This window comes from Kickxella alabastrina (genome assembly GCF_025024165.1).
Source record: "Kickxella alabastrina strain RSA 675 chromosome Unknown BX661scaffold_5, whole genome shotgun sequence".
NCBI classification, from domain to species: Eukaryota; Fungi; Kickxellomycota; class Kickxellomycetes; order Kickxellales; family Kickxellaceae; genus Kickxella; species Kickxella alabastrina.
In genome coordinates this window covers 57,349-85,346 of record NW_026251476.1, presented here as the reverse complement: position 1 = coordinate 85,346, position 27,998 = coordinate 57,349, and the positions used below count along the sequence as shown (strand labels likewise).

The 27,998-nt window shown below is 47.7% G+C and overlaps 12 protein-coding genes across 12 annotated transcripts; 5 read left to right on the top strand and 7 right to left on the bottom strand.

The window, feature by feature from the left end:
* Positions 1-34: 34 nt before the first annotated feature.
* BX661DRAFT_161083 (histidyl-tRNA synthetase) lies at positions 35-2,232 on the top strand. Its single transcript, XM_051533308.1, has 2 exons — positions 35-519; positions 657-2,232. Exons 1-2 carry the CDS (start codon positions 262-264, stop codon positions 2,088-2,090), a joined length of 1,692 nt encoding a protein of 563 aa, XP_051393289.1. The 5' UTR covers positions 35-261; the 3' UTR covers positions 2,091-2,232.
* Positions 2,233-3,409, top strand: BX661DRAFT_151842 (apolipo protein O-domain-containing protein). The gene has a single exon (XM_051533238.1). It carries the CDS (start codon positions 2,380-2,382, stop codon positions 3,247-3,249), a length of 870 nt encoding a protein of 289 aa, XP_051393288.1. The 5' UTR covers positions 2,233-2,379; the 3' UTR covers positions 3,250-3,409.
* Positions 3,410-3,550: 141 nt separating this feature from the next.
* Positions 3,551-3,943, bottom strand: BX661DRAFT_141122 (40S ribosomal protein S22-A; the record flags this gene model as incomplete). Its single annotated transcript, XM_051532875.1, has 1 exon — positions 3,551-3,943. One exon carries the CDS (start codon positions 3,941-3,943, stop codon positions 3,551-3,553), a length of 393 nt encoding a protein of 130 aa, XP_051393287.1.
* Positions 3,944-4,556: 613 nt separating this feature from the next.
* BX661DRAFT_178748 (Mur ligase) lies at positions 4,557-6,645 on the bottom strand. Its single transcript, XM_051535001.1, has one exon. The coding sequence runs from the start codon at positions 6,420-6,422 to the stop codon at positions 4,674-4,676; it is 1,749 nt and encodes a 582-aa protein (XP_051393286.1). The 5' UTR covers positions 6,423-6,645; the 3' UTR covers positions 4,557-4,673.
* A 223-nt stretch (positions 6,646-6,868) lies between these two features.
* BX661DRAFT_196786 (ligand-effect modulator 3 family) lies at positions 6,869-8,089 on the top strand (the record flags this gene model as incomplete). Its single annotated transcript, XM_051538074.1, has 1 exon — positions 6,869-8,089. One exon carries the CDS (start codon positions 6,869-6,871, stop codon positions 8,087-8,089), a length of 1,221 nt encoding a protein of 406 aa, XP_051393285.1.
* A 661-nt stretch (positions 8,090-8,750) lies between these two features.
* On the top strand, positions 8,751-10,205 carry BX661DRAFT_193246 (adenylosuccinate lyase; the record flags this gene model as incomplete). The annotated part of the gene is made up of 1 exon (XM_051537769.1): positions 8,751-10,205. The coding sequence occupies one exon, from the start codon at positions 8,751-8,753 to the stop codon at positions 10,203-10,205; it is 1,455 nt and encodes a 484-aa protein (XP_051393284.1).
* Positions 10,206-10,400: 195 nt separating this feature from the next.
* On the bottom strand, positions 10,401-11,909 carry BX661DRAFT_141434 (putative cytochrome P450 monooxygenase; the record flags this gene model as incomplete). Its single annotated transcript, XM_051532892.1, has 1 exon — positions 10,401-11,909. The coding sequence occupies one exon, from the start codon at positions 11,907-11,909 to the stop codon at positions 10,401-10,403; it is 1,509 nt and encodes a 502-aa protein (XP_051393283.1).
* A 3,945-nt stretch (positions 11,910-15,854) lies between these two features.
* Positions 15,855-16,837, bottom strand: BX661DRAFT_178745 (uncharacterized protein). Its single transcript, XM_051535000.1, has one exon. It carries the CDS (start codon positions 16,735-16,737, stop codon positions 15,976-15,978), a length of 762 nt encoding a protein of 253 aa, XP_051393282.1. The 5' UTR covers positions 16,738-16,837; the 3' UTR covers positions 15,855-15,975.
* On the bottom strand, positions 16,838-18,983 carry BX661DRAFT_178743 (uncharacterized protein). Its single transcript, XM_051534999.1, has 2 exons — positions 18,637-18,983; positions 16,838-18,534 (listed from the first exon to the last, which is right to left on the bottom strand). The coding sequence occupies exons 1-2, from the start codon at positions 18,750-18,752 to the stop codon at positions 17,259-17,261; spliced, it is 1,392 nt and encodes a 463-aa protein (XP_051393281.1). The 5' UTR covers positions 18,753-18,983; the 3' UTR covers positions 16,838-17,258.
* A 17-nt stretch (positions 18,984-19,000) lies between these two features.
* Positions 19,001-22,066, bottom strand: BX661DRAFT_178741 (uncharacterized protein). The gene has a single exon (XM_051534998.1). The coding sequence runs from the start codon at positions 21,988-21,990 to the stop codon at positions 19,225-19,227; it is 2,766 nt and encodes a 921-aa protein (XP_051393280.1). The 5' UTR covers positions 21,991-22,066; the 3' UTR covers positions 19,001-19,224.
* A 2,646-nt stretch (positions 22,067-24,712) lies between these two features.
* BX661DRAFT_169426 (RNA polymerase II transcription factor B subunit 2) lies at positions 24,713-26,257 on the top strand (the record flags this gene model as incomplete). Its single annotated transcript, XM_051533519.1, has 1 exon — positions 24,713-26,257. The coding sequence occupies one exon, from the start codon at positions 24,713-24,715 to the stop codon at positions 26,255-26,257; it is 1,545 nt and encodes a 514-aa protein (XP_051393279.1).
* A 53-nt stretch (positions 26,258-26,310) lies between these two features.
* Positions 26,311-26,481, bottom strand: BX661DRAFT_129339 (uncharacterized protein; the record flags this gene model as incomplete). The annotated part of the gene is made up of 1 exon (XM_051532530.1): positions 26,311-26,481. A coding segment is annotated over one exon (171 nt), but the record flags the coding sequence as incomplete, so codon positions are not given.
* Between the last annotated feature and the right edge of the window lie 1,517 nt (positions 26,482-27,998).

Here is a 27,998-nt window from a genome sequence, read left to right as displayed (position 1 = left end):
CGTTTATTTTTAAATATTCAATCCTAATAGTATCTGATAATCCATAAATCCACAGATCTGATCGATCAGAGGAACCAACATCATTGTCCCGAAAAAGCAAAGTGAATCATCATTATTGTTATTCTATTTTTTTTTGCTGAAGAACAACAAAATAATAAACAATTTTTTTTATTTTTTCATTTTCTTTTGTTGACAAAACAATAAAATAAATCCAAATTCAACTTTAATATTAAACCAATTTTTTCCCCCTTTTTTTAAAACATGAGCGATGTGGAACAGCTTCGTAAGCAGGTAGATGAGCAGGCGCTTACTGTGCGCCAGCTGAAGAGCAGCAAGGCTGATAAGGAGCAGGTTACTGAGCAGGTTGCGCTTTTGCTTGCGCTTAAGGAAAAACTGCGTATTGCTGGTGGCGATAACAGCAACTCTTCATCTGGTACCCCCGCTGCTGCAACACCAAAGGCCTCCGGTGGAAACAGCGAGGCTGGAAAGAGCGCTGGGTTCACACTTAAAACTGCAAAGGTAACTTTTTTAAATAGAAAACTCCCCCTGTATTTGTTGAACTTTGGACATTTTTGACACAGAGCCCAATTTAGCGCAAGCTAACTTCAGCTTCAAATCCAATAATACACTCATAAATTCACTGTTTTTTTTGCTAGGGAACCAAGGACTACACCGCCAAGGAGATGGCAGTGCGCAAGGAGATCTTCGCAACACTCACGGAAGTATTCGAGAACCACGGCGCAGTGACGATCGACACTCCAGTGTTTGAGCTCAAGGAGATTCTGATGGGCAAATACGGCGAAGACAGCAAGCTAATCTACGATCTCAAGGACCAGGGCGGCGAGGAATGCTCCCTACGGTACGACCTGACGGTTCCGTTTGCGCGTCACGTGGCAATGAACGGTATCACGAACATCAAGCGGTACCAGATTGCCAAAGTGTACCGCCGCGACCAGCCGGCGATGACCAAGGGTCGTATGCGCGAGTTCTACCAGTGCGACTACGATATCGCTGGCGCGTATGATGCGATGATTCCGGATGCTGAGTGTGTGCGGGTGACGGTTGAGGTGCTGACCCGGGTGGATGTCGGCCCGTTTGTGGTCAAGATCAACCACCGCAAGATCCTCGACGCCATCTTCGACGTCGCTGGAGTGCCTGAGGAGAAAGTGCGGATGATTTCGTCGGCCGTTGATAAGTTGGATAAGCTGCCGTGGGCGGATGTCCGCCGGGAGATGGTCGAGGATAAGGGCCTGGACGGCGCCGTGGCAGACCGCATTGGCGAGTACGTGCAGCTGCGTGGCGGCGCCGAGCTGCTGGACAAGCTGGAGGCGATGCCCGAGCTGATGGCCAGTGAGAAGGCGCGTGAGGGCGTCCAGGACATGCGCCTGTTCTTCCGCTACGCTGCGATCTTTAACGTGGTCGACTACGTGTCCCTGGACATGAGCCTGGCGCGCGGCCTGGACTACTACACGGGCATTATCTACGAGGCTGTTCTGGTCGAGGAGAACGTGCGTCCGACGCAGGCGCAGCCGACAGCGACTGGTGCCAAGGAGGTCAAGGAGGGCGGCGACATTGACGAGTCGCAGGTGCGCGTCGGCTCGATTGCTGCTGGTGGCCGCTACGATAAGCTGGTCGGCATGTTTTCGGCGTCGCGCCGCACCAAGGGCAAGGGCAAGGCTGCGGACGTGCCTTGCGTCGGCATTTCTTTCGGCATCGAGCGGATCTTCTCTGTGGTCTACAGCCGCATGCAGAGCGCTGAGGTCAAGGCCAACCGGACCAAGGTCTACGTCATCAGCCTGCGCGACGGACTATTAGAGGAGCGCCTGCGGATCGCCACGGAGCTGTGGGACTGCGGCATCGCCACGGAGTTTGCGTATAAGGTGAAGCCTCGGTTCCAGAACCAGCTGAACACGTGTGATTCCGAGGTCATCCCCTGGGCCGTGCTGATTGGCTCGGAGGAGGTCGAGCAGGGGCTGGTGAAGCTTAAGAGCATGGCTAAGGACGTCAGCGCTGAGGAGAAGAGCGGAGTTGCTGTGAAGCGCGAGGACATGGTTGCTGAGCTGAAGAAGCGCCTGGGAATAATGCAGTAAGAGAGAAAGAAAAGAAAAATGCGAGGCGCCTGGTGATTGATTTAGATTATGTGATCACCATACAAGAGGAAGCTGAGAAATAATCCTTTCTTTATCTTAGGGCTTGGTGTGATGAATGGTGTTTGACATTGGTCGTTTTTTTAATTTTTAATTTTTTTGTTTGGAAATTCGACTTTTTTTTTACTCTCTTTTTTTCCCCCTTGCTTCGAGTGAATTGATAACAACACTTTTATTTTCCTCTTATTTCATTTGTTCCCCCCCTCGATTTGACAAAACGAAATAAATAAACATGAGCTCTCACACGCAGGAGGATTCGAAAAAGCCAATCTACGATTCGCATTTGCGCGAATACCCAGCCATTCCAGCAACTCAGTCGCCCAGCCACCTCTCGCTCATTCTCGGCCAGCTCCGACACACCACGCGTGATCTCGCCGCGCAAACGCAACACTACGGACAACTCCTGGTGAATCACTGGATCCTCGTTGAGCAAAAAATCGCCCAAACCGTCAGCAACACCGTACCCCAGGGTGAGAAGCTGGCTCCTGGGATCATATACGTTGGAGTGGCAGCATTGGCGGGACCTATTTTTACGAGGAAGCGTAATTTCGCAGTGCGTTGGTGTTCGCCGTTTGTGTTTGGAGGATTGGCGGCGGGGTATTTTTTGCCTGGAACAGCGCAGGTGGTTTTGCGGAATGTTTGGGGCAGGTATGGGGATCCGAAGAGTATTGATCAAGTGGCGGCGACTTGGGAGAATGTTAGGAGGAAGGAGGCTGAGGTGAAGAGGAGTTTGGCTGGGAGTGTGCAGGAACTCAGGCTGTCGTTGCAGGAGGGAAGGGGGTTTGGAAGGGCTAATGACCAGGAGCAGCAGCAGCAGCAGCAGAAGACTGCTAGTGTGCGGAGTGTTGTTGGTGCTGTGAGGGATGCGGAGGCTGTTGTGGCTGAGAAGGCCTTGGCTGTTGTGCAGAAGATCGACGATGTTGTTGCTGAGAAGGTCGAGCAGTCGAAGAAGAGCCTTGAGGAGTCGAAGAAGGCCTTTGAGGAGTCGAAGAAGGCTGGCTCCAATGCTGCCAGGACTGCTCTTAAGGAGAACGAGAAGGCACAGCAGCAGCAGCAGCAGAAGCAGCTGCCTCTGGGCTTCAAGAGCAACGTCGATAACTGATTATAAACAGCCTTTTATTACATTCTCACGTAACCCCGCGCCTGTGTTTTGGTTGGGTCACAGATATACAAATACAAAAAATTCACATTTAAAAATAACATGTTCAAAAAAGACAACCCTTCTGGAAACAAAATCCACTCAAATTAGCACAATATCCATTGGGGGTTTCTTTATATTTTATTAGAATCCAAAACAAAGAGAAAGAACAGAGTGTATTTTAAATTAGCAAAAAAAGATTAAATAAAAAAACGCAAGTCTTTTCTCTCTGAATTTTCATACTCAAAAAATGAGCACAAGATGCTTAGTAGAAGTAACCAAGGATCTTGCCACCAAGGTGACGACGACGAGCATCCTCGTGGTCCATAATACCAGCCGAGGTGGTCATAACAATGAAACCGAACTGGCGGGAGGGCAGAAGATCAGCAACCCACTGCTCGATATCAGCAACCTTGATGGGGAAGCGGGGGGAGATAACACCGCACTTGTTGAGACGGCCGTTAAGCTGAATAACAATCTTGCCCGCACGGTGGTCGTCGACGATCTCGAACTCACCAATGTAGCCGTGCTTCTGCATGACCGAAAGGAACTTGATGATGACCTTGGAGCTGGGACGGATCAAAACCTGGCGCTTTCCGCGACGCTCGGCGTTGCTCATGCTCTTGAGGCAATCGTTAAGGACGGAAACGCGGACCATTTTTAATTATGTTCTAAAGTTTTTAGAAATTAAGGTGTAGAGGGATTTAGCAGGTTGAAATTTAAAAATAAAGAGGACGCACGCATGCGTTGGTTCGCTGAAAAGAAAAAAAAACTATAATATGGAAAGGGAGATTGGAAGGGATTGGAATTCGCCACGGAAAATAACAAAGTATGAGTGTCTTGGTTCAAAGTAACAGCAGCCAGCCCATTCAGCACTAGCTGCTAGTGCTGTTTTTGCACAACATTGTGACCTTTTAAAAACATAAAACCGCGCACAACACAACACTCAATACTAACCGAAAAGACAAATGTTCTCTAATGCAGACATAAAAAACCCACCTTTTTGAATTCAAAATTCAATATTTCAATTTCAAAAAGATTCTGGTTTTTTATGTCTGAACAATTAGAGCCAATCCCAAAGTATGCAGAATGCCCAGGTCACACGAATCCATCCTAATAGATATCTTCTGTGTGGGGGGTCGCATCCATTCCTTCCCATTCTAGTTCTCTCTTATTTATATATCCTTGTCCGTTGCATTTTTGGGATTGTGTACCTACCGTTTATTACAAAAAAGATTGTTATATTTGCGAAAGGAAGATTCAAAATTACATGCTAGCTGTATGCGATGGATTCAATATACTCTGTTGTGAGTGCAATGAATTGAAAAAATCTCCAAAATCTCCAAAAACATCAAAAAAAACAATTTCTTAATCGCAAAATCAGTTAATCACAGAGATCCCTTGGCAGCATCAAGCACGCCACCAACAAGATGCAGACTGCCAGTCGCCAAAACCCTGGTCGGAGCACTACTGCTCTTTGCACCAAACCTGCCTTCGACATAGTCAACCGCAGCGTTGATATTCGGCATCACACTGACATCCGTGCAGCCAGATGTCTGCGTCCACAGGCGCGCCGACTCTCTCTGTGCCGCCAGCGCCTGGTCATCCAGCACAGTGAAATTCGCGCTGTCCGCGCGCATCGACAGATTCGGACAAAACACAGCAGCGACAAAATTGCATTGAGCCGAAGTGTGTCGCCAAAGCGTTTCCAGCAATGCCTGGGCATTGCGGTCATGGGCGGCGTTAAACAGGAGGACGCAAGGGGCAGAGCCAGAGCCACCAGTGGAGCCAGAGCCACCAGTGGAGCCAGAGGCAAACCACTGGGCGCAGGCCGCCATACTCTCGGGCGTGTGTGCGCCGTCAACGTGCCATGTGAGCGCAGAGCAGCGTGGGGAAACGAATTTCTGCGAGCGACCGGGCCAATGTGCCGTGCGCAGTCCGTCGGCCACCCACCGGTTAATGGCACATGGGTTGGCGTCGGGCAGCTTGCAGCGAATCCACTCGCGGCTCAGTGCCTCGGCCAGCGCCGCGTTGGTGCGCTGGTGGTCGCCCGGAATTCCCAGCGCGCGGCCGGCGGCTGTTTCCGACGCATAGTTGGCAACAGAGAGCTGCGCCTGGCGGTCATCGGCGCGCTGCGCAATGACACGCATGGCTTCTGGCGGCTGCGGCACAGTGAAGACCGGCACATGCGGCTTGATAATGCCAGCCTTGTGCCAGGCAATCTCCCCGATAGTCGACCCGAGCGCACCCTGGTGGTCAATGCCCAACGACGCAATGCCGCAAACCACTGGCCGCCGCACAACATTGGTCGAGTCGTACTGGCCGCCAACACCCACCTCAACAACAGCGACGTCGACGCCTTCGGCAAGAAACGCGTGGAATGCCATCAGCGTCAGGAACCGGAAGTACATAGGCATTGTGGGTGACTCTGGTGTCACCAGCCGCAGCGGCGGCTGGTGGCTCCTGAGCGCGTTGAATGTCTCGTAAAAGTACTGCGCGAACTTGTCCTGCGACAAAGGCTGTCCGTTGATCTGGATGCGCTCGCGGACTTCGATTAGGTGCGGCGACGTGAAGAGCCCGACCTTGAGCCGCGGCTGCAGCTCCGGCTCCGATGCCGTGACTTGCTGCAGGACGCTGCTGACAAAGGCACAGGTCGAGCCCTTGCCCTTGGTGCCCGTCACGTGGATGACATTGAGCCTGTCGAGGTCGGCGACCGGGTGCCCGATTTTCTCCAAAAACGCCTCGAACTCGGGGATGCTGGACTCGTTGATTCTTCCGCCCGACGCCTTGATCTGCTGGATGATCTGGTAGTTTGTCTGCAGTCCGTTGAGGTCTCTGACGGCCGAAAGGTACGATTCGTCAGCCTGCATTGTGGGGGCGGTGGTGATGTTTCTAGCTGTGCTGATAATCGGGGTGTGTGTGGAAAGCAAAGAAGAGAAACGCTTGGATGCTGGTTTATCTTTTCTTTGTGTGATTGCTGTTACTTTGGCTGTTATTTTTGCCGGAAGAGTTGGGGAGCAAAGTCTGATGCTGCTGATGCTCCTGCGCGGTGTTAATACGCGGTTGTCGAAATAGGAAAGAGACAGAATGCCGTATTGCGCCTTGTTTTCCAGCAGCACGTATGAGCGACAGTGCATCAACCCTTTGTTGCGTTTTGAGCTGGTGCGAGTTGTAGACACACTTATAAATAAGCAAAACGAGCGATCAAGAGAGAGCGAAAGAGCGAAGGAGAGCGAGAACGAATAAAAAAGCCATGTACTGACACTAAGCAAAACAAAAAATAATTATTAGCCTCTTATTTATTTATTTTCCTGTTGGAAATTTGCCCCGAGTCTGGGCCGGCGGATATCTTATTTTTCCACTCTTTTTTCTTAGTTCTTTCCAGAGGCGAGTGCAATTGCAGCGTTGCGCGTTGCGGAAAAATAAAAAAATGACACTGATGATGATGATGATGAAGCGCTGATTTTTTATTTTATTTTTATTTATTCTTTTCGCCCTCTTATTCAATTCAATTTTTAATTCCACCCTTCTTTTTTATATACTATTATCTTTTTCATAACCAATTAATTTAAATTTAAATTAAATGGCCGGCGCAACATCCGCCACCGAGGGCAAATCCAAACGCCCGTCAAACACGGCGTTCAAGCAGCAGCGGCTGCGCGCATGGCAGCCACTTTTGACTCCCAAAAGCGTCCTCCCAACCTTCTTTATAATCGGGATAATATTTGCGCCCATCGGCGGCTGGCTTCTGTGGGCGTCCGGGCGCGTAAATGAGCTGCGAATCGACTACACCAACTGCGACCAATTGAGCAACACGCTGACGCCGCTGTCCACGAACCAATTCGAGTACCATCTGAATGGCATTGACAGCAAGACAATTCCCAAACCAGAGGAGAAATACGATGGAGAGACAAACACGTGCACGATATCGTTTAATTTACCCAAGGACTTGGAGCCGAGCGTGTTCTTGTACTATAGGCTGACGAACTTTTACCAGAACCACCGGCGCTATACGCGCAGCTTTGATATTGACCAGCTGAAGGGCAAGGCGCGGTCGGCGAGCGAACTGGCCAATGGCGACTGCAGCCCGCTGGATGTGCATTCGGAGGATGATGGGCCGAAGAAGCCGTACTACCCCTGCGGGCTGATTGCCAACTCGGTGTTCAACGATACGATCAGCCAGCCGCTGTGGGCGAATCCATCGGGGCTGGCAAAGAGCTCGACTTATGCGATGACTGATAAGGGCATCGCATGGGACTCTGACCGCAAGCGGTTCAACCCGACGGCGTATAAGGCAGACGAAGTGTACCCGCCGCCGAACTGGCACGAGCGGTACCCGGACGGGTACCCGGAGCCGATTCCGGACCTGGCAGACGACGAGCATCTCCTCGTGTGGATGCGCACGGCTGGGCTACCGACTTTCCGCAAGCTGTACATGAAGAACACCGAGGACACGATGAAGAGCGGGTACTATCAGATTAACGTGCAGATGAACTACGATACGAGATCGTTTGGAGGCACAAAATCCATTGTCATCTCTACCACGTCGTTTATTGGCGGCCGCAACCCGGTGCTGGGCATTGCCTTTATTGTCGTCGGCGGCTTGTGTGTGCTGCTGGGGTGCATCTTTGCTGTGCGCCACTTCTACCGCCCCAGGCGCCTTGGCGACCATACGTACCTGTCGTGGAACCAGCAGGTCGCCTCGGGCCTGGCCGACAACCACAATGACGCCTCCGGCGGTGGCGGCCCATCGGCGGCAGCGTCTGGGCGCAAGGATCCGGGCACTCTGCGCCAGCGGCCCTAGGCTTTTTTCTCTCTCTTTCTCTCTTTTTCTTTCTCTTCTCAGCTGGCCCTCAGTCTCTCCTTAACAACACCACCCCCCCCTTGTTTGGCTTTTCTTAATATACTGTCGACACACATGCACTAATCCTTCGGTTAATCAATTAATGACAGAGCTTAGCCGGACAAGTACCCAAGTCTGCACTTGCTCCGTTTCATTCCGGTTCCGGCACCCCTCTTTTCCTGTGTGCCATTTGTGCTTCTCTCCTTCTGGGATCATCACTTTATTCTCTTTTCTTCTGCATGCTGCATGCACCAGTTTTTTTTTCTCCCCCAACCAACATAATCATCCCGATTTGCAAACCAGGCTGTGAATTAATTATTATTTTTATTTGCTCACAGTCTGGAAGCTACCCAGATGCAAAAGTACCCTTATCCGCTCACAAACACCTTATCAACACAATCTTCTTTTTTTTGCAAGCGCATGGATGTGTGAGCATCAGAAGCAGCAGCAGGAGAAATGGAACCTGCCACTGCTGCTGCTTGCTTTTGATACGATACAAAAAGAAAAAGTAACGCGGTTTTCCATTCTGCCTCTTCTTCCTCGTTACCTTTGCCTTTTTTTAACCCAGCAAAACCAAGCTTTTATCTTTACACCAAAATATAAAACAATTTTATCTCCAGCCATGGCCTCATCCGATCCCAACGCAAAGTACCAAAGCCCTCTGACTTCGCGGTACGCGTCTCCCGAGATGTCCGCCAACTTCTCCAACAACAAGCGCTTCGGCACATGGCGTCAGCTCTGGTACAACCTGGCATTAGCCGAGAAGCAACTGGGTCTGGCCGGCATCAGCACAGAGGCACTCTACCAGATGCGCGCCAACCTTGATAACATCGACTACGAAATCGCCACTGCTGAGGAGAAGAAGCGTCGCCACGATGTTATGGCGCACGTGCATACCTTTGGAGTAGCCGCACCGGCGGCCGCCGGCATCATCCACTTGGGTGCCACGTCGTGCTTTGTTACGGATAACGCTGATCTGATTATTTTCCGCGACGCAATGGACCTGCTGATTGCCAAGCTGGTCTGTGTGATCAACGATCTAGCTGCATTTGCCACCAAGTACCGTAGCTTGCCGACCCTCGGGTTCACGCACTTCCAGCCAGCGCAGCTGACGACCGTCGGTAAGCGCGCGACACTGTGGCTGCAGGAGCTGCTCTGGGATCTGCGTAACATGCAGAGGGCGCGCAATGACCTTGGGTTCCGCGGCGTCAAGGGTACTACTGGAACCCAGGCGTCCTTCCTGACACTATTCAACGGCGACCACGACAAGGTTGAGCAGCTGGACGCTCTGGTTACCGAACTTAGTGGATTTAAGGAGTGCTACCCGGTGTGTGGCCAGACGTACTCGCGCAAGGTCGATGTTGACTTTATGTCGCCGCTGGCATCGTTCGGTGCCACTGCTCATCGCATTGCCACGGATATCCGTCTGCTGGCGAACCTCAAGGAGATCGAGGAGCCGTTCGAGAAGGACCAGATTGGGTCTTCAGCGATGGCGTATAAGCGTAACCCAATGCGGTCTGAACGCATCTGCTCGCTGTCGCGCCACCTGATGGTGCTCATCGGCAATGTGCACCAGACTGCTGCAGTGCAGTGGCTGGAGCGTACCCTGGATGACTCGGCCAACCGCCGCATTAGCATTCCCGAGGCCTGCCTGACCGCCGATATCGTGCTGACCACGCTGCAGAATGTTGTTGACGGCCTGGTCGTGTATCCGCAGGTTATCAGCCGCCGTATCCGCAGCGAGCTGCCGTTCATGGCTACTGAAAACTTTATCATGGCCATGGTCAAGAAGGGAGGTGACCGCCAGGAGTGCCATGAGGAGATCCGCGTGCTGTCCCATCAGGCTGCTGCTGTTGTTAAGCAGGAGGGCGGCGAGAATGACTTGATTGAGCGTGTGAAGAACTCGCCGTACTTTGCCCCGATTAAGGATGAGCTGAATGAGCTGCTTGACCCTGCTACTTTCATTGGCCGTGCGCCTGAGCAGGTCGACAACTTTATCACCAAATACGTCAATCCTGCGCTTGCGCCCTACGCGGACATCATTGCTGCGAAGAAGCCCGCTGAGCTGTCGGTCTAAATGTCTTTTTTTGTTTAATTTTTTTCTAAATACATAAATAAAAACACTATCTCTTTCAATGTTTTCCAGTACAAAAAAAAGTATTTTTCTTGCTAAAAATGTATATATATATATGCATATGAGTTAGAACATATAAGGGACTAGTCTTGAATGTTTAATAATTCTCAATAATCATCGAAAAAGTCTGAGAAAAATTCAAGGCCGCTTTGAGATGATCAAGTTGCAGTCGCGCGTCGGGTGCTTGGGGATCATTGCCACATAGTTAGTCCTTGGCATAATGACCGGCAACCCGTTCTCGTCCACGTTCGCTGGTGTGTAGATGGCGTCGGATGGCAGGGCAAAGTCATATCGGTTGACCAAGTTAGCCAGCGTCGTCATCATCTCGACCATGACCAGATGGCGGCCGGGGCAAATACGCACACCGGCACTCAGCGTCATGAGATTACGGCGGTTAGCCTCGTTATTGATGAACCGCAGAGGGTCGTAAAGATGTGGGTTGACCCAGGCTGCCTGGTTCTTGTTTGCCGCCGCTGTGCTGACCGCCACCTTGAATCCCTCAGGGATGAAGTGGCCGCGGATAGTGACACCGCCCTTGGGGATGATGCGCGGCAGGTTGGTCGACACTGGGCAGAGCCGCAGGGACTCAAAAACGCAGGCCTCCAAATACGGAAGCTGCTCCTTGGCCATGTCAAAAGTGATCACCTGGTCCTTGTTGAACCCACGGCGGATCTCATCAACCACCAGCTTATAATGCACTGGGTAGATCATCAGCAGGTGGATGGTCCACGCGAGAGACGTTGAGCTGGTGTCGGCGCCGCTGAGAAGCATCATGATGGATTCGGTGGTGACCTGTGACGCGGTCATTTTGATGTTGGACTCGGGATCCTCGGCATCAATGAATGACTGCAGAATGTCATGCGGCTTGGCCGCGCCCTTGGCCAGCGCATCCTTGCGCTGCTCAATGGCGCGGTTGCCGAAGGCAAAAAAGTCGTCAATGTCCTTGCGCAGAAACCAGTTTACCAGGCCCCTCAGAGGCCAGCACTTCACTGCTGGAAGAACCATCTGGATAATCATCAGCGCAAACGTCTTGTCGACCCAATTGGCGATGGTCTTGTTTCCCGTGGTCAGCGACCGGTGCTCGCTGCCGAACCCGATTGACGCAATAATATCGAACGACATGAGTGTCAAGTCAACGTAGTAACATACGCGCGCTTTGCCATTGGATCCCGCCTGGGCGATGTACTCATCCCATTTGGTCATCAGTTGCTCGACGCCCGCTGCCAGAATCGCCGGCTCCATCTTGTGCAGCCCAGCCATGCTCAGTGTCGGCCCGACCTGTCGCCGCCGCTGCTTGTTAAGCTCAGAGTCGCGCGTCAAAAAGATATTCGCCTCCATGAAATCCACATTGCTGTACATTTCGTCCTTGACAAAGGTGTAGCTGCTTAGGATCAGCCGGCAGTCATCTGGGTGGCAGATTGCGACTTTGTTGGGCTCCATCAGGTAGACGCTGCCGTACTCCTCGCAGTCACTCACCATGTCGTCGTTTGTGCACCGCGTCAACCCGGCCACTAGCGAGGGCAGAGGGCTGAGCCGCGAAAGGAATGGCCCTGGCATGTTGCGCAGTGGTGAGAAGAATAGCGCGTAGATCGTTTTCCATATTAAAAATGCTGCGACGCCAGCGTACAGGTATTCGACCTTCAACATCCACGAGGCCGTGGTCAGGAGGCGCTGTCCAACTGCCCAGTAGTCTACGTTTAGTAAAAAATTATGTGCTGCGGGTGGCAGCGCCTCTGGTATTATGGATGGTACTGACAGACTGACGACCATTTGTGTGATTTTATGCGGAAAATTTATGGACAATATTTGTTGGGGGAAAGGGAAAAAGAGATTGTGATACTAAAGGGGACTATTTGAGACCGTTGGTCTGAGATCAAGAACTGTAATTTAACCGCGGAGCTATTATTTTTTAGAGAACTGAGGAAAAATGAAACAATATAAGATTAAAAAAGCAAACGACTGCGCTGCGCTCTAAAAAAAAGCTAATAGCTGAGAGCTGAGCGTTATATGGAACAAAAAATGAGTGATCCGTAGTTAATGTGTTAAAAGAAAATGCGAAAAAAGAAAAGAAAACAGCTATAGAACTTGTTTGAAACTGCTTAGCAAACAAAAAATAAAAAAGTGGATTCTGTTGAAAAAAGGCAGTTAAAGGAAAATGTGTACCGCAATTTATGTGTTGAGCGATAAAAATAACGACCAATCCGACAATAAGAGAGAAAAAGGAAAGGAATGGAAAAATAAAACTGAATAAAACCCGGTTGTCGAGCAATGACCGCCGACTTGAGAGATTATTTAAAGAGAAAAAGATTAAAGAGTGATGAAGAAAAATGATGTCTTTGAGGATTAAACGCAGACGGGTTCAAAAAACTTTGTAGCAGGACAATATTTCTAGGTGTCACGTCTTTTTTTGCGTAGATAAAGTGTAAAAGCCCACTAATGGAGAACTATAGCTATACAGATTTAAAAAAGATTGGAGAATAGACACTATGCGAATAATGAGTGGCACGCGCAATAATACAATTTAAAGAGCAGAGAAAAATGTGAGTGACAAACTGAAAAACAACCTTGATGAAAAAAGAAATAAAAACATTGAGCAGCCCACGCTCAATTTAAAAGAGCAATGAAAAAACAAAAATATTGATAGAACAAGTGCGCGCAAGGCACAGCATGGCGCGAAAGTGAATATGAAAACAAAAATAATTGCACTTTGTAATGGTGAAAAAGTGCAATTATTTTTATTTTTCTTCAGCCAGCAATCATTCTCTTTGTTTTTTGCAGAATCTTAATTATCAAATTTATTCCTGCAAGAATAGAGGCAGGGGTAATGAGGCAAATATCCCCATTTTTGTCAACAAAAATGAGCCCGACCTGCAGCTTCATTTATTGCACGCCCTGTTGATGCGAAACTCCAAAGTGACAGAGTGAAAATCAGTCGTCCACTAAGGAACTTGAATTCACAAGGAGAGGAGAGGGGGTGGGAGGGAGAGAGGTTGACCTACAGGAGCAATTCCGCCCCCGCCCCCTCTCATTTTAGTTTTCATTGTAAAAATTGGCTTTTTGTTGGGCAATTTTGGCCTTCCTTTTTGAGTCAATTGGGCTGACTTCCCAACTCGACTAAATAAAGGAAGTCGTGTTTTTTATGGCAATCGGTTACACATCAACGCTAAATACCAATACATATATACCCAACATTACGCGTTTTTCACTTTTGCTGTGTCACATTTGCTCTTCACGGCCAAGCCATTTTGGCCTGCTCCACAAGTACCTTTTCCCAATTCTTTCCATTTTGAAAAATGATGCAATTTGTCTGCATAGATTGTCGCCAAAAGGAGAGCAAAATCCTTCAATCCTACTTTTAAGAAACTTTCTTGTTACATCTCCGCTTGTTATTCTCGCGCCGCCAACATACATGTGTATTGTACACGTGTATAATGCCGTTTTAGATAAATACATTGTTTAAATAATTGACATCATTTTTTACTTGAAAACATGCAGTATATCGCGCAGAGCACTACTTCAAGTGGACTCAAATGCAAATAAATGCATTAAATTTATGTGACTGCGTGATTATGAAAAACGCCTCTTTTATTTGCTTTACTATAGTCCAAACGAATGGCTGATTTTTTTATACTTTTTACTTGGTACAGCCTATGTGCTGTATAAACAAACCGGGATACAAAGAAATAGCACATTAGAAAATTGGGCGATCCCCCGCATGACCAACAAACTGATGATTAGTTTAACCTGTCCGTTTGATAGTTGCAAAGAAGGCTATTGCTGCTTTCCTATCGACTTTTTTCTTTGCCAGGGTTGAAAAAAGCAGTCAAGGCAACGTTAAGAGAAAAAAACTAAAATTCAACGGCTTGATTTGTATTTTTTGTGAGAATATGTGAATCAAATCGTAGAATTCTTGAATAGAATTTTTTTGCTGGTAAACGTTTTAAATTCCTTCTAAGAAACAAATAAAGTGGCAATAATCGGGACCATTAGCAAGCATAGACATGACTGAAATAGGCGGAAATTGTGATAGCAGCAGCCTGTGGCGAGAAAAAAACCATTCACATGAATATGCTTTTTTTTACTATGATCCACCAGAATATTGTCCCCTTCCCGCTTTCTAAATTCAGGGCTATTAGGAAATGTCGATTAAAATTGCTAGAAACTTTCGTTAATCTGTCATAATCTATTGGCCAATTTTTAAGCTCTAATTGCGCTCTAAAATAAAAAGGGGATTTAAAATTATTTTTTATTGGACGAATAACGATTCTACCGTGTCTATAATAAAAATATTTTGTAGCGTGTTTGGCCAATTTTTTTATTTTCCGCTTCACACATGTTTTCTAGTTTTTTTATTTTCTCAGCCAATCGCAACAATTGAACAAGTGATGTATATCGGGGAGTCGGAAGAGATCGACACCAATCTGAAATTTAGTGCTGAAATATGCCTTGCATGGCATTGTACAAAATCAGGGAAATAAATAAATAAACACTATTGGTCGCGAAATAATCGGTTTTTCTTAAGTTTTCAGATACATACACGATGGTGTTCAATTTTTTTTTCGAAAATAGACATTGGCAAGAGATAATGCTCATTTGCTTTTTTTGTTGAGTCTTCCCAACTTGGTGATGATTGCGCACAGATAATAATGGCTTGGACGTTGCCGAAAATCGGATTTTAGGCACCCTCTGATTATCGCATACCCATTAATATCGTAGAATACCGTGTGCTTGGCCACATTGGAATCTGTTTCCTTTGACCGCGTTGGGGTAGTAGACAAAAAATATATTAATATATTAATAAATAAACTATTAAATTATGAAATTTCATTTGATTTGATTAGTGATACCATTGCCAATGACTTTATTTGTCGGACTTTATCTCATTCTAAATGTACAGGCATGCGTAAAAAAATATAATGTCCATTAATATTTGTTTACGCATATTCGCAAATCACAAATAATGTGGACCCTAAAATCCTTAATGTCATTATTATTTCCCTGAATACCAATGCCACAAAATATTGGATTATTCCAGAGCAGAGGGTATTTGCCTTATGCGCCGACAAAAAAATGAAGCAATTAACTGCCTGCATATTGTTGCAATTAAAATAAATTACAATTGTGGAAATCACGCGTTTCTTTTTATTTTTATTTGGCACTATTGATAAAATTTTGCAACATGTGTTTCGGCGCAGCTTAGACAATATAATGCAATGTTTTCCACGTGTTTGCTTTGCTTTGCTTGCTTGCTTTAAGCATAACATGGCATGACCTGTTGGGTTTTCTTATTTTAATATTTATACAATGGCGGATAATCTACAAAAACAAAACACAATACACCCTATTTGCTATTCCGCAACATTCAGCAATAAAAATAGAAATTAAATTAGGAAAGTGGCATGTTTTTTCAGTTGCAGTATTGAGTGAACTGAACATGCATTTCGCATGTGCGGAGATCAAAAGCAATATATTTTGGTAATTTGATAACAGAGAGGGGAACGCTTGGGATGATCTCCGCCATGTTGCAATTGTCGGACAAGATAATTGACAATAGCCATTTTGGACACCAAAAAACAAACCAAGAAAAAAACTGCGCAATTTTCCACATTTCTCGCGTCCAATTTTATGCACATGGGGATCGAATTTGCCATATACAAAAAAATCCAAAAAGGTATTGATCAATCTATAAATCGGAAATTTATTAATCAACAAATTAGAGCTTGAACTCAGAGGGCTTGACGACACTCAGATCCTGCGCCGCGGCGTCATCAACAAACCAGTAAACAGTTCCTTTCGGCAGAGCCACCCTGGTAGCCGGCTTGCTGTCATCCTTATCATCGACAATCTGCTTAATGGTCTGGCTCTTTCCAGCGCCTGTGACGACAAACACGACCTTCTTGGCGTTATTCACAACAGGGTAAGTCAAAGTGATCCGGCTCGAGGGCGGCTTGGGCGAGTCATCAATATGCACGACCCACTTTGACTTTTCATTGAGCTGCGGGAACCCAGGGAACAGCGAGCAAGTGTGGCCATCAGGACCAATGCCCAGGAGGATGCAGTCAAAGACGGGGGTCTTTTGGTCACCAAACACCGACACCAGCTGCTCCTGATAATCCGCGGCAGCAGCCTCGGAGTCATTCACAAGGCTCTCCGAGATAGGGATAATCTGGGCAGCCGGGATTTTGTTGCTGAGCTTGTCGAGGAGCTCCTCCTTCACCAGCTTGTAGTTGGAGTCGGCGCTGTCGTAGTCGACGCAGCGCTCGTCAGCCCAGAAAACGTACCATTTGGAAAAGTCAATGGTCTGGTTGTCCTTGAGGTACTTTGCAACGCTGGTTGGCAGAGAGCCGCCAGAAAAGGCAATGGTGAATTTGCCGGCCTGTGCGATTGCCTCGCTGGAAGCCTGGGTGAGGAACTGGTCCAGAGCAAGGGACACCTTGTCGGGTGTAGGGAAAGAGAACACTTTGGTCAGCGGCATGATTGGGTTTTGCACTTTTATTGTATGTGGTAATTTGAGCAGAGCAAAAAATAAAATAAAAAAGTTGAATTTGTTTGTGAACAAAAAATGAAAATTTACAAGAAAGGCAAGCTGTTCAAACAACAGAATCATTCAAAAGTGTGTGTGTACCACACACAAAAAAATAAGAAGGGCGAAATCAAAACATGCTTGATACCAGCTTGTCATCCATTCCCATTCCCCCCTTATCCTGCTGCCCGCGGCCAAATCTAGCCAAATCCAGCCAGATCCGATCGACTCCGCCTTAATATCTAAGGTTACAACCCCGCAGGTTGGGGATTTGTTACAGTGCAGTTATTAAGCGCCTCTCCCTGGTATAATTGTGTTTACACACTTGCACCGTTAACGCACTTACCTTTTAACGAAATGTAAAGGCATGGTGGGCCATTTATTGCCTCTGGTTTCTAAGCACGTGCCGGGTTGCTATGCAATTAGGATGGAAAAGAAAGATGTCGATTTGCAGGATATTTTTTAAATTATTCTTAGATATTTGTAGTCACATTCTTTTCTTGATTGTACCCGCAGCCGCTCGACTTTTTAGTGCTAGCGCCGGCTTGTCGGTATATTGTTAGTTCTGGTGCAATGCCGCCATCATCTACGCCCGCCAGACCATGAGGGGGACCATTATTATCAGCAACATCCTGGTGTGTGTTCATCGACGAAGACAGCGAAAATCCATTATCCAAAAACGCATATCCACCGAGATCAGCAGCGGCGTTGTTCTGACAGATGCTAAAAGAGGATATCAAATCGGCATATACCCGCTCGTCGTTATTGCACCCAATCATCTGTCCAATAGAATTATCAGTATCCAAGGACGCCCGCTCGAGAAGTGGAATGTTGGACAAGCTATCGGTGGAGTCGTTGGTCAAGGTGCGCTTGCGTCTGTGAGGAGGTGGGTGCTCAAGCTTTTCATCCAGAGCCATTTTAGTGGCAGCTGAGGCAGCAGCAACAGCGGCGGCCGACATGAGCGGGTCTTGTAAAGAGCTGTTCTGACCAGTGGAGCTGCTGCTAGAGGGGGGGAATGCAGTCAGAGAGCCGCCAGAGTCTCTAAAGTAGCTACCAAAGTTATCGGCCGGCATGCTGAATGAAAGGTTGCTGTGCGTCGGCAAGCTGAACCCGGTGTACCCGAACCCGATCGATCCTGCGGGAGCTGTCTGCGGGATATTAGGCGACATGTTCTGCTGCGATTCTGGCTGTCCAGACATCTGGCCATCGTACATGGAGCAGTTTGACAGACCAGCGACATCCATTGTGTCGTCCATATTGCTGCCGCCGCCCTGTATGATGCCCGGCATTATGCCACTCGGCGAAGTCAATTCGGAAAAGTCGCTGTGCATGGAGTTGAAGCTCCCAGCCATGTCGCTGCCGCCAAAGGAAGCCACCTGCGGAGTGGCCAGGGGAGACATCGCGCTGAGCATATTGGGCCCGTAGAGGTGCTGCGGAATGGCATTTGGCAGTTTGTTCGAGTCTGATCCGGAATCAAACATAGGATGAAGCATGAAAGTGGGGATTGGTGATGGCGCGCTGGCGAAGCGGGGCGGCATGAAGTAGCCACCGGCCGTGCTGTTTGTTGGAATGGAGATGGGCAGCGCCCTTGCTTGCCTGGCCGGGTCCTGCGGGATGGATCCCATTGGCGTTGCCGACGATGTGGGAGTGTGTCGAGTTCGCGCGAGCGGCTTGTATATGCATGGAATGCTTCGGCGCAGGCAATGGTCACAGATGGGCCGAGTGCCGCTGCATTTTATTTTCCGCTTTCTATACGAATGCCCAAAAAATTGGATTTTAATTATTTTCAATGATCAGTTATGTCGATATGAGCTCTCTGTCTTTGCATCGTCAGTCATTTTTGCTTCTTACCGACAGTGTTCGCACGAGTGGCGGTAACGCACGAAATGCGGATGGTGCGCTAATATAGAGTCGGCGGCCATCATGGGCGAGTGCTGTCGAAACGTGGTTGTATTAGTGTAGTCCATGATGGATGGGGGGTATATGAAAGTATAGATGGCGGTTGTAATATTATTGCTACAGACAATCCAGCTTATAAAATGTAAAAGGAAAAGAGGTCAAGAGGAGAGAAGAAAGGAAAAAAAGTGCAATTTTTTTTAATATTTTTCAGCCTAACCTGCAAAAGTGCTGGAAAAAACATGCCACAGTGGTCGATCGCTTTGGCCACCAATGTGGTTGGTTACACAGGTAAATAAAATATTGCCCAAAAAAAAAGTTTACACTTTGTGTACCCGAATCACACGCCCAGTAATATCAACTTAAATATAAATCCGAAGCGACAAATATTCTGTAAATCAACAAACACAGACTGTCCAATTTTCAGTTTAAAGAAGGAGAAAGAGAATTCCATTTTTGGTGATTGTGGCAAATACCATTGCAGCAAATGACACGGGCTAGAACCAGTCAAAAGGAAAACAAAAATGTACAAAATAATGCGATTCATATCGCCAAATCTTCAATCCGCAAAATCCCGCTGGCATTAGCACTGGCAATCCACGATGATGAGCGCGGGTTCCTCGACCATGCGCATGCCTGCACGGCAATTTCGGCTGGGAAAATGTCCAGTCTGGGTGCCTTCAGCAATGGGTTTATCCTGGGCTCAGCGGGTGTCTTGCCCAAGCACACGAGCTCAGGGCCATCGCCACTACTGCTGCCGCTCCCGTCCAGCGCAATGGCGTATATCCGGCGGTGGTGCGGCACGACCTTTCTGATTATCTTCATACCAGCGCAGTTCAGGATCTGCAAGTGGCCCTCGGCGGTGCTTGCAGCTAAGTAGCTGTGATGGTCGGACCGGGTTATTTGCAAGACGGGGCCGTTTGTAATCATCAGGAACGTGGATCCGCGATCAGTGCTAGAGTTCCACAACGTGTTCAATTCGACGCCCGTAGGCTTTTGCGACAAAGTCGGAGCAATGGCTGATGTGCGGTCGGCGCCAAAGCAGGCACGCACCCATGGGTCGCCGGTCGCAGACATGATGGGATCGGCGGTGCCGCGCAGCCCGTTATCGGGGTCGGCAAACAAGCAGGTCGCCGTCAGCCAGCACAGCTCGTTGGCACGCACTTGGCTCGGAATCGTCACCAGCGGGTGGTTCACGCGCGTGGGGAAGCACAGCAGCGCCTGGCGCAGGCGGCCGTCGCGGCCCAGCGAGCTGATCTGGATTGTCGACGGATCGAGGGTGCGGAAATCGCCAGGGCTACGGGGCACGGGAGCGTCGTCGCGGACGCCAAGGTCGTTGCAGACAATCGACAGATTGAAGACAATACCGTGGTGAGCCTGGTGGTTGGTAAAGGGAACGGTGCTGCCCCCAGGAGGGCCCGCTGGCGTGCTGTACGGCCACTGCGGCCCGGCAAGCGTCTGCTGGGATTGGATGCAGGGCGTGAGCTCCCAGGCCGCAATCTGGCCCATTGACGTGGCAGCCACAAGCACGTCGCAGCCGGCCCAGTCAAACACAGTAAAGATGCCGCGCGGCGCCTTGAGCTCGACGAGCGAACACTGCGGCCACCGAACACAAACCACGTCACCGGCCGCCGTTATGCCTGTCGGCCGTGCACGGACGGCGTCGGGCACGGGCACTGCGCAAACGCGAAGAAAGCCATCGGCAAAGACTGCAGCCAACAGCCCGATTATCGGCAGACCGCCGCTATTGGTGCCGGTGCCGGCGTCGCCGGTTGTCGGCTCGGGCTTTATGCTGATGGGGCACCATTTTAGCCGAATGCAGCGGCCAAAGTCGTGCGCCAGCGTCATGTCTAGGCGGCAAGTGGCGGGGGTTTTGTCGGCGAATGTGTCGACGCGCCATATCTGCACCAACCCGGGGGTGCGGTCCTTGTCGCGCTCGGCATACAGCTGGTCCAGCGCCATGCCGGCGCCTGGCGCCATACCGCTCGCTGCAACATAGTCAGTGCACTGCTCTGGCGGCACATTCGCATTCCCAGTGTTCGAGTCGCCGGCCGGCCGCACAGGAGCCCAGTCGAGCGACAATAGCGACTGCCCGGCGTTGATCATCCACCCGCGGCTGTCCTTGCCGAGCTCGTGCACTTTGGACGGCTGAATTTCAACCGCCTGCTGTGAACTGTCGGCAGACATGCGCACGCGCAGGTCGGGTCCGAATAATGGCGGTGCCGCCGGCTGCACGCTGGACGGATCTACACGGATGGCGCGGAGCATCTCCCACGCAGCCTGGTCGGTTCCAATGTCAATTGCATTGGCGTTGGTCCAACCGCTTTCGCTGTCGGGTCCGGCCCACCGCGCCATATTCATTGGCTTGTGAGTGAGCTGGTACATGTCGGGCGCCACACCGCCTGCGCGCCCAACACGCTGGCGAAAGTCAAAAGACGAAAACTTACTCGGAGTCGCTACCGTACTTCGCCTGCTCGTGGCAGTGGCAGTGGCGGTGGCCGCGCGTTTGTCATTGTAATTACCGTTGTCTTTATCGCTTGTTCCGGGGCTCTCGCCATCGCCTCCGAATTCGCTACCAGTGTCGCTGTCCGCTTTGCTCTTGCGCTTAGTGCGGCCGCTGTTGGCGGGTGCCTGCCAATTGAGCATTCTCTGGCCGCAGGCTGGCTCTCTCCGACGCACTGCGCTGTTTTCCCGGCCGTCATCGTCGTGCCCTTTTACCAGAGTGTTAGGCCGACTTGTGCTCCGCCGCGGCCGCCCCCGGCCGCGCTTTGCCGGCGCAGTCTCTGCGTTATCATCATCCACCATTCCTTCTTGGCTGTGCAATGGCTCTGTGGTAATTGATATGTGCTCCACAACGGGTTCGGCCCTGCACTCGACAACCGATCCGTCCTTTCGCGGCCGACCTCTTCCGCGCTTCACTGATGCCATAGGATCTGTAGTCACCAATAATTGCATTTCAGCAACAGGTTCAATTTGCTGCTGCTCCTTCTCTTGCTGGACCAAAGGCAAAATAGACGTTGTGGCCGCCAGCTTGGGCGGTCGGCCGCGTCCGCGCTTAACCGGCTGCGCGTATGTTGCTTCTACAACGGCAACTGGGCTGGTGGGTTCGGCGGACACTACAGATTTGCGTGGCCGGCCTCGCTTACGCGGTTGATCGGCAGGCTCGGCCGTTTGTGCTTCTAACCCTGTTTCTGTCAATAAAGGACCATTTGGGTGGCTGGCTATAGCGGAGTTGTGGTCGACTGCTTTGGGTGTGAAATAAGTGTGGAGCTGGGTTTGCCGCCCGGGGGCTGCTTTCTTGCCTGCCATTTCTTTCTTTTTTGTTTATCGAGACAAATAAAATTAAAAATAGAGTAATACTGTGAATTTGAATTTGAATTTGAATTTGTAATTTAATACAACAATGCAAAAAATAAAATGCAATAAAAAAAGAACAAAGACAAACAAAAAACAACTAGAAACGCTTGCTTTAATTTTTGCCCTCTTTTGTTTACTGCTGTCGCTGATTGCGAACGCTTGATTTGTCACTTTTTACTAACTGATTGGTGCAAATAATCAGGCTGAACACTTGATTTCATTGCTCATCAGAAACACTAATGATTGGGTTTACCCCTGAGTGCCTATAATTTTTCCGCTGTAGTCTCACAATGTATGGTATACACATGTATATATTTTCAACCTCAATCAATTTGTAATTGATTTAATTAACAGTTCCAAGCGCACCAACGGCAAAGTAAGTACTCCACCCTCACGTATACTTCTTTGTAGAATGTACACACATTTTATTTTTAGTGTGCAAGTTTACAATGAGCTATATTTTCAAATAGATGTGTACATCTTTTTGATGTGCGTGCTGTCAAAGAAAACAATAAATTGCGCAAATATTTACTTCATTTTTATTTTTAGCAATAATTTTTATTTATCATTAAATACTCAAAATAAATTTGTATAAAAAGTTGCGGATGGAGTGTTATGTAAGAGGGGGGTGGGGAGCACTACTTTAATAATGTTAGAAGAATGGGTGTGAAATTATAAAGGCTTTTATTACTAGTGTTTCTAAAGTGCTATTATCGCCGGCCTCGCCTTATATATATCTCCTTGTCTTTGTGCCACCCACTAGCAGTTGTGTGCTTCGTTCGCGAGAACTGGTCCTTATGAAAGTAACCCGGGTTTCTGATATGGCATAATTGGCATGTCTGTATTCTTGCGCCCAGCACATCCATTTCAGGGCAGGCAGTATATCCGGATGTCAATTGTGGCGCCTAATTTGATCCCCTGTAATTTGGCCCATATCAGATCCATCTGTGAGCTGACGAGAATCTGTCTCATGGTTTTCGCCCTCAGCGTCTACCTCCGTATCCTCGGGCTGTGTAACAGGAGCTTCTCTCATTTTCTTATTTTCTTATTACTCACTATTTTATTATTTTCATTTTATCACATTCAACTAATTAGGTCAATATACGTTAAACCCCACCATTATAACCACTACAACCGCTGCCCTTATGTCCACTTTTATCAAAGCTAAGTGGGCAGGTACAAAAAATGATAAACTGGGGAACAAGGCAATGAAGGTGATTTTGCATTGAATTTGAAACCTATCAACTTGAGTACTTATACACAGTATAAAAAAGAACAATTCTTTTTCACTCACGCACGCCAATGGAAGTGACATATTCAGTGGAAATTACGACGACCAGCTATACGATATGATTGTTTTATTAAACAAATCATTCACTGGTGTTTCCAAAATTGAGGCTAATACTGATAGTAAAAAAGGCTTGAATTTTAACAATTTAAATTTTGATTTAGATGATGGCACATATTCCGATTTGTTAACTGGTTCACCAAAAATTATGTATATTTCAGTGATGACTAAAACCAACCTAAAATATAAATTGTCTCTTAAACAAATACTGTATCAAGATAGTTAGTTTATATTGCCTTTTTCAAAGTCACATCGAGATCAGTTATGTGAAATTTAATAGCAAAGCTTTTTATTTTTGTATATTCTTTATTGTAGTCTAATAAACATCCTATTAAAATAACGCCTCACTTGCCACTAAAAATAACTGTCAAAGTAACATACACATGTGTATACGCAAAAAACGCACTGCACATAAATTTGCGCCACTTGCAGCCTCTAAAAAATACCGAACAATTGGAATTTTTCAACAGTTAGACATGGAATATAGTTTTTTCAGGCTAAAAGTAATAATATACTTTTCCACATCTGCATTTTTTTATTATCATTATTATTAGTTTTTTTTAACAATTTTTTTATAATTTTCCTAACTCTCAAACATATACTTGTTCTACGTATTATGAGTACTGCAGCCATGTCTAAGCTTTCCAGCTTGTTTCGAAACAAAACAAATAAATATGCAGAATACACCAACGCAAATCACAGGCTTAGCATTGTCTGCGAAACCCCGAACCAAGTGATGCTGTATGGGTCTCCAGACGATCTTTTACATGACATGTTTGTGCTGTTGACAAGGAAATTCGGACGTATATCCGAATTCAAGATTCGTCTCACTGGCAAACCATATGTAGCTATGAGCAAGAGCTACCTTGTCAATGAAGGGGGCGTGTTTGCAGACATATGCGGTGACGTGGAGGAAGGGCAGTCTGTTAGGTTTAAGAGCTCGAAAGATATTGAAATTGTCCTTTATCACCGAATGATTAGACCAGAGCCAGCTGCGATTGCTACAAGACACCATCGGGATTTCACCCGTGGGTTGAGGGCCAATTTGGTATAACATTATACACACAGAAATAAATAAATAAAATTGACCGAGAACAGTGCGTTTTTGGTTACTGCGCCCGGCATTTTTCGGATACACGTGGTAAGAAAAAAAGACTGATTAAACCCATAGTACAATTTATTATCAAAAAAACATATTTATTCTAAGCTTAGCCCTTCCCAAAAGCATTTTTACATTTGTTTGTCACACTTTGATCAAGTCTTTGAACCAACTAACCGCATTTATCACAGTACTATAATCAATAAACAAAATAAACACATAAGACAATGGCCACACAGATGGGCAGTGAAGAGGAATTTAAATCGACTATTGCCGAGTACCTAGAGTCGCTCCCAGCGCAATTCAGCCGACGTGTGTTTTCCAGCCCAGCAGCATGCCTTGCGATTTTCCGGCTACTGTCGACCATTGGCAAGCAGCTGATAATGTCCATGCTCTATCTGGACTCTCCCATCCGGCTCCAGGACGTGCACCAGTGGGCGCGCCAGGATCACCAGCGGCTGGTAAAATCCAAAGTGCATCAGCTGCGCAAGCTGCAGATTCTGGTCGAGGAAAAGGGCAACGTGTCTTTAAATCCTGTTTTTCGCGAGCAGCTGCGGAATGCGCTGACGGGTGGCGGCGATTTCAGTACTTTCGGTATTCCCTATACGGGCGCTGGGGATCCCAAGGTGACTCCAGCATGGTTGGCACGGTATGCGAATCAAAAGTGGGAAGCCATCTTGCATTTCATGGTTGGACAGTCCGCTGACGTGAGGCCGCCGTCGGACAGTGTGCGGCATATTCTCAAGTCATCGAGGCTTATGGAGGAGGAAAAGTCCGGCGGGATGCAGATCACGAACAGTGGGTTTCAGTTTTTGCTTCAGGATTCAGGGTCGCAGGTGTGGACCGTGCTTTTGCAGTATTTGCGGCTGGCGGAGGTGGAGAATATGGATGTTGTCGAGGTACTTAACTTTTTGTTTCAGCTGGTCAGCCTGCAGCTGGGAAGGTCGTATTCGACCAGGGAGCTGACTGGAAACCAACGCAAGATGCTCAATGAGCTGCGCGATTTCGGGCTGATGTACTTGGACGAGGCTGACTCGCGCCGCTTCTACCCGACGCATCTGATCACATCGCTGACCAGCGGCAGCGGCAGTAAGGAGACCGCGAGCGGCAGCAATAGCACTAACAACAGCAAGACGGATATCGGGGCCCCTCGGAGCAAAATAACCGGCGTCGGCACTGTGGGCAAGGTGCGCACCAGCGAGCTACTGGCGCCCAGCGAAAAGGGCTTTGTCATTCTGGAGACCAACTGCCGCGTCTACGCGTACACGGATTCGCCACTGCAGATAGCCATTCTGAACTTATTCGTGCACTTGGTCTCGCGGTTCTCCAACTTCATCACCGGCGCCCTGACACGCAACAGCGTCCGACGCGCCCTAACGCATGGTATCACGGCAGACCAGATGATTGCGTTTTTGACTACACACGCGCACCCACAGATGCAGGGTAATACGCCTGTGCTGCCGGTGACGGTGACGGATCAGATTAGGCTGTGGGAGAAGGAGAAGAACAGCTTGCGTCCGTCGGGCGCTTATTATTATAAGGACTTTAATCAGAAGCAGGAGTTTGAGCGCGTGTTCAAGTATGCGCAGGATATCAATGTCATTCTGTGGGCGAGCATTGAGAAGCGCCAGCTTGTGGTCAGTCGCCAGGGCCATCTGAAGATTGTTGAGTTTATACAGAGCGTGCGCAGTAACAGCAAGTCGGCGGCGGGAGCCAACGCTGCATCCTCAGCGGCAGCAGCAACAGCAAGTAATGCACCATCAGCCTCTTAGAGTGTTTTTAATTTATTGTTTTTATTCTTAAAGACGATTGAAAACACAAGATACTATCCAGGGCCGACCTTAGGCATGTCGTGGTGCTCGGGCGCGCGCTCAAGCTTGTCGTTAAATTCCTTGATGCGGTCTCGGTACGACTTTTCTGCCAATTTCTCGACGTGTTCGAGCTTGCGTTTCTTCAGAATCTCGTCGTGTCTTTTCTCGGCATCCGTACGGTCGATGACTTTTACAATATCCTGCGCATTTCGGGTGTCATCGCCTGACAGCGCGGCTGATTCTGTGTCGCTGTGGTCTTGTTCGTGGGGATTGGATTTTGGATTTTTCCTAGTTGACGATGATTTGGATTTCCGCTTGCTGCTGCTGCTAGTAGTTTTGGTTTTTTTAAATAGGCCCTTTGACTTTTTGAGCTTCAATGGGCCATGAGCAACGCCGTATTCGTAGGCATCTGCCATAGCATGGAATTGGCTTATTGTGTGTGTGGATACTATAATGATGGAAAAACTTGCGAGTCAGGAAAGTCAAACAATTTTGGGGAATCAAGGAAAATATACAGAATATTCCCATGTTCAATTTAAAGTAAATTGAAAACACTGGGTTTGTCAGAGGTATGGGCGCAAGTCATCATACTAGCCCTCGCACAAATAAGTTTATATATCTCCGCACTGGCCTTTACCTTTATGGCTGCTATTTGCTGATGTCTTGATAGTTTTATCGAAAAAAAGTACATTGAGCACAGTGCTTAAGACTAAATGAATTGTGTCTTCAAAAAATAGACGAGCCATCAAAAAAGTGTGTTTTCTGTGAAACTAGGACGACACCCGTATAACAATGCAATACAATTTTTATTTATCTCATTACATTATTGCTTTCTTTGAAATACATTGCTTGTGCGCACATGTATTCATTGATTTGCAAAATACAAATAGAAAATCATGGAGTAAAATAATGCAATAAAAATAGAATGGTTGTTGGGAATCAATGGCATATGTGGTGGCTGAACAATGCTAAAGTTATCCAATTTTATAAATAGCCAAGCTGCAAAAAAGACCTTTTTTTTTACTGAGAAATGTATCGACTGAATTAAAAAAATCAAATAACAACAAAGGTTACATAAAACAAAGCAATATTTCTTCACTCACTTGCCCAGTTGTTCTAGTTCATTTATTTGCTCTTTCATTCGTATTTTCCATTCCATTCCATTCTTTTTTCTTTATCGATCTTGTACTTTACCGTCATCGTATTGTACTTGTTTCCATTAGGGCATTCTTAATAAGTAGAGGCGCACAGATATAAAGTACGTTAGTTTGAGTTTATTTGTCTTGTCTTGTCTTGTCTTTTGTCTTGCAGAGAATATATTTGTCCATTCGCCACTTTGACTTTGTTATTTCTATTTGCCGGTCGCGCGGGAAACAAACAGACAAAAAAACTGTTGTGGCTTGAAACATAATTCAAAACCCGCTTCATCACTGAGAAAGGAGATTTCATGGAAAAGAACAACTTTTTTTATGGTTTCCTGTTGTTGTTTATTTCGCCCCCTCACCTTAGCCCCATGGTCTTTTATTTTGTGGGTGTTCAAAGATTAGAAATGTGTATGTGTACTACACTTTACATTACTTTTTGTTTGCAGTAAAAAAATCCGACACTGTAAAAAAGGAGGGAGAGTGAAAGGATTTACGCAACTTCATCGTCGCATTCAATCTGCCATTGCAAGCAAAAAAAAAGTGGATTCAATGTCAGT